Below are 12500 nucleotides of genomic sequence, written 5' to 3' on the forward strand. Positions count from 1 at the left end.
CTCCCCTCTGTCTGTTTTTGTAAATGACTGTGGTCGTTAATGTGCCGCACCCATCCCTTCATCCTCTGCCAGCCATGTTTATATGCACACACACAAAATGCAACTGCAGCGACCGCAGTGATGCCTGCATGCATGTGGCTGGAAGGACCGCACATATTCTGCACTGCCTAAATTAATCTGTGTGTGTGTGTGTGTGTGTGTCCTCCTGCAGTGTATGTGTGTAAGCTGGCGGATGGCGAGCAGCCGTTGTTTCTTCGTCTGGTGGCGGGGACCCGACACCGACACGCTCAGCTTCGTTCTGAGAGAACAACAGACGGGAGAAGTCATGGTAACACTGCACCTCCACCTCTACACTCATTTATTACTTTATTTATCCTCTTCTTCTGGGCTCACTTCATACTTAGTCCTCCTCCTTTTTCCTTCCATAATTTTTTATTTTTCTCTTTCATTATAGTTTTTTTTCCCCATATCTCTTATCCCTTTTCCTTCTCCTTTTCCTCCTCCTTTACTCCTTTATTTGGAAGCCCAGATCTGCCAGGAAAAGGTGGAAAAACAGAGGAAGGTTCAATCATGAAATTTGATTTATTGGGTCAAAATGTTGAGATAATGAGTAAAAATCACGAGATGAGATAGCAAGTTAATTTCATATTATACTTTATATGTTTTTTATTTTATTTAAGTCTACATGAAATAAAAATAAATCACAATTTTGACTTACTTGCCATCATTTTGTGAGATTAGATGGTAAATTAAAATGATCCTGAGTATTTTTATCATTGAAAAAGGTCTTTTTTTTTGTCAGTTTTCCGAATTTTTGGGGTAATTTTGTGTCTTTTTTAAATAATTTTGTCTTTTTTTAAATAATTTTATGTCTTTTTAAAATAACTTTTTAACATTATTTTGTGTCTTTTTTGGTAATAATGTGTCTTTTTTTGGTCATTTTGTTTCTTCTTTAAGTAATTTAGGTTTTTTTTCTGTCATTTTGTGTCTTTTTTAAAAATAATTTTGTCTTTTTTTTGTAATTCTGTGTATTTTTTGGTCATTTTGTGTCTTCCTTTTCTTCCCATTCCCTTATTTTTTCTACTTCCTCACATTCCCTTTATTTTCCATCTTTCCTTTTTCTTTACTCTCCAATAAAGTACTATACGTTTAAATCCCCTCCATAAACATGTGCAAAATCATCCAAAATAGATGCAAAAAACCCCCTAAAATGTGCAGAATAAATCAAGTATTTTTGCTCCTTTTCCCAGTGGGATGCCTTCTCCATCCCCGAGCTGCGTAACTTCCTGCGGATTCTGGACAAAGAGGAGGACGAGCAGAAGGTGGCGGTGATTCGCCGCTACGAGTCGTACCGCCAGAGACTGCAGGAGGCGCTGCGGGAGGTCAGGGGTCACTCTTAGAGGATCCGCCTCCTCCAGAACAGGACTACTGCCCCCTAGAGGCACGGAGGAGGAACAGCAGGAGGAGGATATATTTTTTGTGTTTTGACCTCCTCGGAGCAGGAGGAATAAAGTGTGAGAGAGAGAAGAGAGAAGTTCCTGCGCCTGGAAGAAGGGATGAAACGGACAGAACGAAGGATGATTTAAAGAAAATAAACTGACAGACAACAAGCAAAGGATGAAGAGACAAAAACCGGCTGCTGGAGTTTGTTTCAGCCTGGAATAAAGACTTCAAACCGCTGCCTGCTCGCACCAAAGATCCACTTCACTGTGCCATATTCATCATTCATTCATCCTCTCTTCTTCTTCTCTTCTTCTCTTACTCTGTCCTGCTGTCACATAATTTATCTTTTATTTTTCTCCCTTTTTCCTCCTTTTAAACTTGTGAAAGACTCGAGGCCATATGTTGAGTTAGAGTTTTATTTAATGTTGTTTGTTTTAAAAAGGTCTGTACATATTTTTTTTCTCTTAATTTATATGGGTGAAGCTTTTTATTGTTTTATTTTGTTTTCATGGAACAAAAAAAAAAAAAGTCCTGTATTTTAGTTTGTTTTTGTTTGTACAGAGGCGGAGCATCAATCTGGTCGTTGACACAGACGCAGAGAATAGTTTATCAGCTGTAGATTCAAACACACGACAGGAACAACAGATCATTTAGAGTTTAAGAAGTTCTTATAATCGTTGCATTCTGCTTGATTATGTGTTGATTAGTTAAGAAATATTGGTGAAGTGAGAAAGGAACAAGTAGTCTGCAGGTATGGAGTCTTGAGTGTGCCAAAGGATTTTACTTTATTATTTTTTTGTGCTACATTTTTTCTCTTTTTTTTTTGCTTTAAATAGAACATAAAGATGGCAATTAAAACAACAAAATACCGAACATGAGGTCATTAAGGGCAACATTAAAATATATCTAAATATATATTAATTAATTAATTATTAATAAATTTGCACCATTTCCAAACATGCTTGGTGCAAATAAAAATTTACTTTACATTTATCAATTAATTAATAATAATTTTTCCTCTTTTTCTCTTTCAAATTAATTATTAATAATTCAATTTAGTTCAGTTAGTTCAGTAAAGAAATAATAAAAATAAAAAATGCTATTTTTCTACTGAATTTTCGAAGCAAATTAGCAGCAAAATGTATCAAATCCATTAACTCATTTTTCATGATTTTATTTTTTAGTTTTTATTTATATTTATTTAGTTTTTTGTTTCTTAATTCATACATGTATTGTTTTGTTTTAAATATTCTTTTTACATTTTATTATTATTGGCACACTCTAGACTCCATAGAAAGTCGGTCTGAAACTGAATGTTGTAGATGGAAGAAATAGAAAAAGAGGTGAATTTTTGTTTTAACGTGACTGAAAACAGAATCGTTAGTTAAAGAGTGAAGGTTTCTACTGAAACATTAGAAGGAAGGAGTTTAGTTTTGGTCGTGTAAAGATTGTTTTGTCATGACGAGTGAGGATGACACGAATGAACTGGTTGGATTTAAAGCGCTTGGTTGCATTTTCACGCCACCAGCGGAGTTTGGATAGAGCCCTGACCTCTGACCCCGTGAGGTCGGAGGCGGGAGGAGTGACTGGTTTCTGTAAGTTGACTTGAGCAGTTTAGAGGAAGTAGAATAGAAACATTAAGGCAAGAGAAAGGCAGAAAAACAGATAGAAATGGTAAAGACTGTCCTGAAAGCAGTGTGACTGTAACCCTGAGGACCTTGATGGGATTTCCCTCAAACCACGAGTCACCGTGATTAACTGCTTGTTCGCTGTTTGCATTAATGAAAGCTCCGATAATCCACAGCTGAGAGAGAACAGGAGGCCTGTAAGTGCTGATAGCTGCAGAGAAAAAAAAGAGCGGCATTGTGTCGTTCTCCTGTCTGTCTGTCTGCAGGCATTCATCATGTGTTTCTGCGCTCTTATCTCAAGTTAAAGCCTTGACCTCCAGCGTTTCAGCTTTTATTTTGGTGGATAAAAGGAGAAAAACACTAAAGAGGGAAACGAGGAAAGAGCGAAAGCATGGCGGCATAAAGAAAAGAGTGAAATTGACGAGAGATATGCATCAGCAAGTGCGAAAGAAGGTGCAAAAAACAAGTTTTATTGCGCAGAAAGGGTTCACGAAAAGGTTTTGCAAGTAAATAGCTGCCTTAAATATATATATGCAATGTTGTTTTAGTGTATACAACTTATCTTTTATGGCTTAGAAACCAAAGAGGCTTGTTTTTCAGTGTAGTTTTGCAGAAAAATCTGTGTTTTTTTGCTTTATTTAAACCGGCATTGCTCAGATATTTGAGGAAACATCAGATAAACAAGTAAAGATAATCAAAGACAATCATTTAGGCAAATAAAACTTCAAATCAGACTATTTAAATGTATAAAAAGTGATTAAAAAGCTTCATTGTTTGAGCTGCAGGTACTGAATGAAGTCAAACTGACTGACTGTTGTACAATACCGCCACCTAGTGGACACATACTGCAACTATTCTCTCATTTCTGTGTCAAACTTTCTTATAGATTTTATTATTTTTTTGTTATAACCAAAGATATTTTTGTGGTGTTGCCTGGAGCAAAAATATATATATATATATTAGAGGCCTGAACATACATAGTTTAGAGTTTTATTTAAAGGGGTTTTAACCCTTGTTTATTCTACTATCAAACACTGGGTTAATGTTATGGAAGCAAATAAAATAAGAGGTCAGAAAAGTTTGAGTCTTACAAGCAGCTGGATGCCTGATTGTGACATTTAAAGGCACTAAAGTACTTTATAATTCTGTGCATCTTAAGGGGCATTTAGGACGCAAAGACAGTCTATTAGAAGACGTAGTTGTGTTGCATTATGGGAGATGTAGGATCAAGCGTTTTTTGACAAAAAGTCATGACATTTTGGCCTTTTCTGCTACAATTTTCAGCATTATTTTTTTTAAAAACTGTCTCTCAAAAATACCCAAACTTTATGAAAGTGCAATAATAACATTTATAGTATATCTGAATACTTCCTCTTGACATTAAAGACCACCGAATTAAGATAAAATAATTTGGTAACTTTAAAAAAAAACTTTATGTAGGTTTTAGTCTTAAACTTTACAAAACTTGTTGATCAGGAGTAAAAAGATCAATTAATTGTTAAAGGTTCTTTTTTTTTTTTTTTTTTTTTTTTTTTTTTACAAAAATAGCAGAAAAGCTGTTTTCAGACTCTCAAATATAGTGATTTTCTGCTTTTTTCCTATTGTATATCATATTACACTGGCTTTGGACACATTTTTCCACTATTTTCTGATATTTAATAGACATAACAATTAATCAATTTATTGAGACAATTAAGATTAATTGAACATGGAAATATAAACAAAGTAACACATACTTGTTGAACTGAAGTTATATTTTATATATATTTTATTTTATATTTCATAGATTTTGATAGAAAATTCAAGTCAAGACATAAAATCAAGTTGCTTAAACTGGTGAAATTCAGTCTCCAAAAGTTAAAAGAAATCACTTTTTGCTACCCATAATTAGCAAAACTTGAAATTGACTGTAACTGTAATATTAAACTAAACTAAATAAAATCAAATAAATCAGGCATTCAGTCACTTTTAAAACTCAAACTATTTTAGCCTTTTTTTTGCTTCCGTATTTTATAATTAAAATGATACGAAAGTCTGCATGGAAACAGTTAACAAACCTTAAAGCCATGTTGTTGTTATTGTTGTTGTTGTTTTTGTTGTTTGTGTATCTGATAAACAACTTTAGCTGTTAAAACACACCATCATTACCAGACGAGTCGTATCAGTTAATTTTGGGCACTTTAACTTTGAATTCAGGGAAGACGGGTTTTATTTTTAATTTTTTTCTTCTTTTTTGTTCTCTTAAACACTCTGTCCTCTAATTCACTATACTCTTATTTTGAAAGATCTCATTAAGCTCCACTCATGATTATGTTTTTTTTTTTTTTATTGTTGTTTTATTGTTTTTTTTTTTAACAAAAGGAAGTTTTATTTTTTGGTCTCAACGAGCTTCCGTATGTCTTGAGTTTAGCTGTAGACTGTGAAACGTTTGGTTGAATCTCGCATGTTTGTATTAATTTGAGTTTTTGCAGATAAAACTGCAGCTCAGACGCCATTTGGAAGTTAATTCTTGGAGTGAAAATGGGTGAAAACATCTGCTTTTCAAATGCTGTCAGATCTGCTTGTAATATAAATATGGCTATCTATTATGAAAAGCTTTTTGGGCCAGTAGAGTTAAAGAATGAAGAGTTTATATTTAATACCTTCTGTGTATTCAGAGATCTTGTTTTAAGGCTGTTTAATCATGAATAGAGTCACAGAGCGAGCAGACTTCAGACTTTTGACTAAAAAATTCCAAATATTCAGATAGTTTATCATATCTAGTTTATCTCCAGTTGTCTTTTTACACCATTTAATGCTGATTATCTGCTCAATAAATCACCTGAGCAAAGTCTAACTGCTGATAAAGGCCATTAAACGTGACTGAAAGCTCTGGAAAGTCTCTCAAAAGTTCCCAAACTTTATGGAAGTGCAATTATTAATATCTAAAGTGTCTCTTAATAATTTCTCTTGACATTCTAATATCACTGAATGTAGAGAAATTCAACTTTTTTCTTTTGATTTTTGTGGTTTTAATTCCACTCTTGGACTTTAATTGATATGTCAATCAACAGAAAAATCGATAAATTAACTATTTTTTCATGCAAAAATAGCAGAATATTCTGTTTTCTGCCAATCAAATATGACTATTTCCTGCTTTTCTCTGTTTTATATCATATTAAAACAATTATTTTTGGACAAAACAAGTTATTTAAATGCATCACCGTCACTTTGAGAAACTGGAATGAACATTGTTCACTATTTCTGGCATTTTATAGACCCAAAAATGAATTTATGAATTATTTAATTTATGAAACAAATATTTTTCAAGCAAAAAGAAAGCCAATTCCAGCTTCTCAAATGTGCTTTTCTTTGTTTTAAATGTTGATAAATTGCATATTGTTGATTTGAAACTGTTTTTTTTGGACAAAACAAGAAGTTTCAATATGTTTCTGTTGGCTCTGCAGAGCCTTTACGGATATTTTCTGCCTTTTTCTGTCATTTTAAAGGCCGAAATTATCTAAATTCAGCCTCTTAAATGTGAGTTTTTCTGGTTTTCTTTGTCTTTTATAACAGTAAATCATCAAGGTCTACTTACGACAATTTTCCAGAGCTTCCAGTGCACAAATTCTGACAAAAAAGGAAAGAAACATTGTTTTATTTACACCGAAAATTCACTTTGTATCTGTCTGTAAATTATTATAAGGTGTAAAAGAACAGCTGGAGTTATACTACATATAGTAACTTTTATTCACTTTGTTGTGGTTTTAAAAATCACACATTTACATCACTTTTTAAAAATATTTGTAGCTACTTAATTGAGTTAATTCTCAGCACTGTTTTGGAGCTTTTGATCATTTGTGCATGATCTTCATCAGCAGATGAAATGGCCTTAAGAGAGCTTTGTTTCCATCTTTTTTGAGAACTTTTAAAGACTTATCATCCAAAAGCTGCAGCTTAAAAGTCATTCTTGATGTCATGTAATCATTTAATATGATAGAAAGCTCCAGAACAGCTGCTCAATGGACCTCATGCTCATCTTTAATTAGTTAACTGATCAATCAGCTTTAATTTCTGCACATTTTTGTCCGATTTGCTGCCTGTGTCTTTGTCTGAACATCCAGAATCTGTAACTGTTAAATGCCAAAGATCTGTGTGTAGCTCTTCTGCCATTTACTGACATTGTTTTCTTTCCACTTATGCTGGTTTTTATTTGTTGTTTTTATAGAGAGCCGATCAGGTTATTCTCACATGATGAGCTCCGAAACACAAAGTCCACTCTGTTTGTTTTAACACTTGAGGAAGAAAATAAAATGTCATGGGTTTTCAATTTCAGACCTGAGCTGCAAAATCTAATATAACTGTCCAGGAAAGGACACAAAAAAAAGATACAAACCTTCTTTTATCAGTTCACTGAAGATTACAGTCAATAGAAACCTTTATTTGTTGCAAGATTTAGTTGAATTGTGGGTTTTGAGTTCAGGTCTGAGAGCTCAGACGTCAGCAGTGCCTTTTAAAAGTTTGACAGAAAACAAAACCTGCAGGAGAAACAGACGCTTTCATCACATGTTGCAGACGAACATTCACTCGAGGCAGGTTTATTTGTGTCCGTATCTTGTGGTTTCTCTTTGAATCGTTACCAAATGTGGCCTTTCCCTTCACACGAGGCGGGCTGCATCTATTAAAGGTGAAATTAAAACCAAAAAAATGTGTTTTCATGTGTGTTTTATTTCATATTTCATCATTATTGTCTTGTTTTCTTCCTTTTTAAAAAATAGATAGATAGATAGACTTTATTTATCCCATAAATTACAGAATAGCAGCAGCATTACACACAGAGATGATAACAACACAATTAAATAAAAACAACAACCTAGGTATACTTCAAGCAATAAAATACAATAAAAAAAATAAAGTGTCTAAAGAAGGAGTATGTATTATGGAGTAGTATTCCAGTGCAGAATAAATATGAATATACAGTATAAAAATATTGATGCCGTGAAACAAATAAGGTGCAATGAACAGTTTGCATAAAAATGTATTTAGGTGTGGTGACATCATTTTTTGTAGCTGAATTAAGGTAAAATACATGGGATTATTTTAATATTCTTGTCAAGAGGTGAAAGATTAGTCTATTATTTAATCACTCAGTTGAAAGAAAGATCTTAAAAAGGTTGTTTTTATTAGCATAGATGCTGTAAATTTACTGCTTTCGGGTAATTATATATGAAAATGTTCTATTTTTATTTATTTTATGTAATTTTTATTTAATTTCATTAGGTTTAAACTCACAAAACGTTTTTCTATTCACTTAGGGGGAAAATTTGCCCTTTTTTGTCTGAATTAAAGAGATTATTATGTCATTATTCTTAGAAAAAATTAACTGAACAAATTTAGTCTTCTGGAAATTTTTTAATTTATTTTAATTAATTAGATACTTATATTAATATTAATTCATTCTTTGTTTCTTATATTTGCATTCGTTGTATTTTTTTCTGTAAGCCTTTAGGGGTTTTTAATCTCAGATACACAACTTACTTCTTTTTTCCTGTTGTTGTGTTTCTTGTTTTATTGTGCAAAGAAAATAAATAATTAACAAAGCTACAGTGATCTTAGCTTAGCATAAACTGGAAAAAGGGGAAAACAGCTTCTGTCTAAAGCCTCCCAGCAGTGATTTCTCTGCTTTTAAAGTCCTGCTACTGTGTAACTAGAAATTAGTAATGCAGTGGAGCCTAACAGGGAGTCTTTATTTACAGTCGACAGTGATATTTATTGTGTTTAAACAGCTCTGTGGCTGTCAGTGTTTCTGGCAGCTCTGCAGTCTGGGGGAGAAGCACCTCCTCCTCCTCTCCTCCTCTTCTCCTCCTCCTCCTCCTCCTCCTGTCCTCTGTTTGACCCCATATCACAGACTGAAGAAGGGGGAAACCCCCTTTCTGCTGCCTCACACTCAAACACTAAACTCTGACATGTGACGCTGCAGGAGGGAGCCTGTCAGTGCCGCCTTCAAAATAAAAGCTCACATTGTATTGTTCATGTTTGGATAATCCTTCTAAACAAAAAATTGGGATTATGAAATGTCTCACCAAACCAAAGTGTTTCACTATGTGTCAGTTTGTTTTTGGTAATTTGATTACTTATATTATAATTGTATCTTTTAAGCAAATAAGCACCAGTAAGCTATGTGTATGAGGTTCTGTATGCACAAAATCATGGGCATTAATTAATTAATTAATAACTTTGTGTTTATTAAAATTACCACAAAGTAATTGATACTTGGAAACATAGAAGTACTGGAAGAATAATAAAGTTGTTTTATTGTGTAAATTTTGTGTAAATTTGGAGATGACAGGATGTTTCAAAAGTTGTATAATTTAATTTTGTCAAGATGTTTAATGCTAAGTTAAAAGATTGCCTTTTAAAATTGAAGGGCTTAAGTAAAGTTTTTTTTTTTTAATTTTGGGATCCCAGTTAGCCACTCCAAAGTTAGGAAATACTCATCCTGGGGTCCACAAAATGTATAATAACATCCCAATGTTTTTAATTAAAAAGATTAAATGTGATAAAATGTAATTTAAAAAATAAAAATAAAAATATATATTGGAAAAATTATAGAATACAATGCTTCCAATCACAGAAATACAATTTGACTTTTCCTTTTTTTTCCTCTTGAACATATATGCATATGTACACGGTCACATATACACAAGTAAAAACAAAAATAATTGAACAAAACGAAAAACACTCTGATAAGAATGTAAAAGAATCGTTAAATTTAACCGAGTACCGATATATATTTATTAAAAGTAGATACCGAACAGCAAAAATGGTCCCTCTTTCGACAATAATGACTAGATGTATTTAATTTTTTATTGATTTTTCCATTTAGTTTAAAACAAACAAACAAGCAGGTGTGGCAAGCATCAGTTGGGCAATATTAGCAACAGCAACAAAGAAAATAAAATGATAGTGTAGCATAACAAACAAACAAACAAACACACACAGTAACAATGGCAATACAACCAAGCAAACATATCAACAATATTGAGTGTTGAAAAATAAGAAAAAGGAAAATTAAAAAAATTAAAAAATAAAATTGTATGTAATAATAATAATAATAATAATAATAATAATATATTTACTTATTGTATTTTCTTTTTAAAGTATGAAAATATAGACGAAGAACATAAACTGACCGAAAAAAATGGACCGGAAGCGTGTTCCTCGGCGCTCTTACTTTGAAGGCCCCGGCCGGATGTTGTGGTATATCCTCCGGTGTTTTTACTTTCTCTGTTTCTGTTTGAGGCTCATTCAGTCTATATGTACAGTCTATGATTCAGTCTGATCTGTTTGGTGCCGCAGCAGGAAGACACGCTGACTGAAACTCAACAATGTAAGTTTGACACTTTAAACACTTTAAACTAATTTATATGCGACACTCTGAGTGTTTTACTGGTTTTTAAACCTTCGAACACCAGATTACTTAACGTTTGTTCTGCGTCAAAAATCTGCGTCCAGAAATCTGCAGATTGTTGTTGTAAACCCAGCTGCGTCCTTATAAAAACAATAATATGCAGCAATATTATATTTTTTTGAACCGTTGAGGGCCATACTTCTTTTCGGCATCAATTAAATTCATTAAGCAGCTCTTATTTTAAAACAAGAGAAGCCAACTGCTGGTTCAGGTGTTACTTCGAGTCCTGAGTCAAATTTAGCGAATTGATTATAATCCACAATTTTGGGCGGAATAAAGTTTATATTTCACCAAAACAGGTCTCTGCTTCCTGATAACTGATTTAGCTACGTCGGAATTTCTTATATATATTTTTATGAACAATATATGCAAGTTCCCACGAAGGACTGAAATTTACACTTTTTTAAATGGAGTTTGGCTCAAGAGCAAACTTAAGACTTATCTTTTTAATTTGGCTTTTACTTGAACCATTTTTAAATATTTTTCTGCTCATGCATCTTAGTGTTACAACATCTTCTCTTTTATTTATTTATTTATTTATATTTATTTGCTATTATTTATTAGTTTATTTTTATATATTTTATCATAATTTACTTTTAATTATTTTTTTTTATCGTTTTTTTATCTAGCTTTATTATTATTATTATTATTATTATTATTTACTTTTGTTTTTAATTTTATCTTACTTACTTTATTTTTTATTTATTTTATCTAATACATTTTTAACCTGCCTCTAGTATTTCCTCAGTGCTCAACGTTGAGATGGCTTTTCCTCAGTTTGTGTTTTGTTTTTAATGGGTGGAGGGTGTTTGCTTGTTTTTATGTTTTATTATTATAATTATTTATTTATTTTCCTGTTTTTATGTGAACTAGTCATGTAGCCTTATCCAATGTCTTAAGCAACACAGGTACTTTCGGATAACTTTTTATAGCAATTTTTATTAAAAATAAAAAATGGGATGCAGACGCAAACATTTTAGTTCCACAGATATTTTTTTCCCTCTCTCTTAAAACATCTCAACAAATTTTCTATGCACATAAAATGCATTTTGCATACTTTGCATTTACAGTTGATGCAATTAAATAATGAATTATATGTTATGCAACCTGCAAAGTTAATTATAGCTTCACAAGAATGGGAAAACAATGGAAACAGTTTGTGCAAAAGGATTGGACAAACATCATTAATACAAGGGGTGTAAATTATCAGGTTTTGTCATGATACAGTGTTATATAAATTCTTTGGGCAATTAAACAATATTTAAAATCTGCAACACAGTCGTTACACCGCTCATTAATACCTCTTTTATTTAATGATGCATGCTGGTGAACTTTGCATCTGTTTTATTGAAGCTCTGGCTGAAGCAGAAACGATGCATGTATGTTTCACAATCATGCAAACTGCTGCAGAAGTTCCTCCCACGGAGCCTTTTGGGATTCATGTGTCCAAAGCTAAATACTTTCCTCTCTGACAGTCTGATGTCGTGTTGTAATCTCTGGCAGCTTCTTTACTTCTGATGGGAGGAAACTCCAGAGGAATGACTTCACATTTAAAGGAACAAACACATGCAGTCAATAAACTCCACAATTTAATTTATTTACTTGACAGCATGACTCTTAGACTGATGAGTTCAGCTTTAGTGTAGCATGCGCTGCTGCACATTATAGATCCTGATCCTGTGTGAAACATGTTGTTCATGTCAAAGTTCACCTCAACATGTGTGACACAACACTGTTGACTTATTAACTGCTCAGTGTGAACCACAGACGGCAGAACACTTAAATATTTTAACAGCTGTAAAGTTGATTAAGTTTAAATTAAATGGTCAAATCTGCATAAAATAAAGTACCTCTGAGTTTTATGGCTGGGTGAGATTTTGGCTTCCAGTACTTATGAAAACAAGATAGAAAACATAGAAAAAAAAACATTATTCACTTTATTTTATGCTGCATTCTGTTCCACAATGATGCTCTCGTTT

The 12500-nt window shown here is 32.7% G+C and overlaps 2 protein-coding genes across 2 annotated transcripts in view; both read left to right on the forward strand.

The window, feature by feature from the left end:
• The window catches only part of rassf3 (Ras association domain family member 3), a 90197-nt gene extending 88469 nt beyond the window's left edge, over positions 1-1728 (forward strand). The window contains 3 exon segments of the mRNA XM_059326280.1: positions 212-267; positions 269-328; positions 1251-1728. Of these exon segments, the coding sequence (XP_059182263.1) occupies positions 212-267; positions 269-328; positions 1251-1400 (266 nt within the window). The 3' untranslated portion in view covers positions 1401-1728.
• Positions 1729-10421: 8693 nt separating this feature from the next.
• zgc:194209 (uncharacterized protein LOC570908 homolog) overlaps positions 10422-12500 on the forward strand; it is a 10999-nt gene continuing 8920 nt past the window's right edge. The window contains exon 1 of the mRNA XM_059325916.1: positions 10422-10440. Coding sequence (XP_059181899.1) covers positions 10439-10440 — 2 coding nt within the window. The 5' untranslated portion in view covers positions 10422-10438. The remainder of the gene's footprint in view (positions 10441-12500) is intronic.

This window comes from Centropristis striata, chromosome 22 (assembly GCF_030273125.1).
Source record: "Centropristis striata isolate RG_2023a ecotype Rhode Island chromosome 22, C.striata_1.0, whole genome shotgun sequence".
NCBI lineage: Eukaryota > Metazoa > Chordata > Actinopteri > Perciformes > Serranidae > Centropristis > Centropristis striata.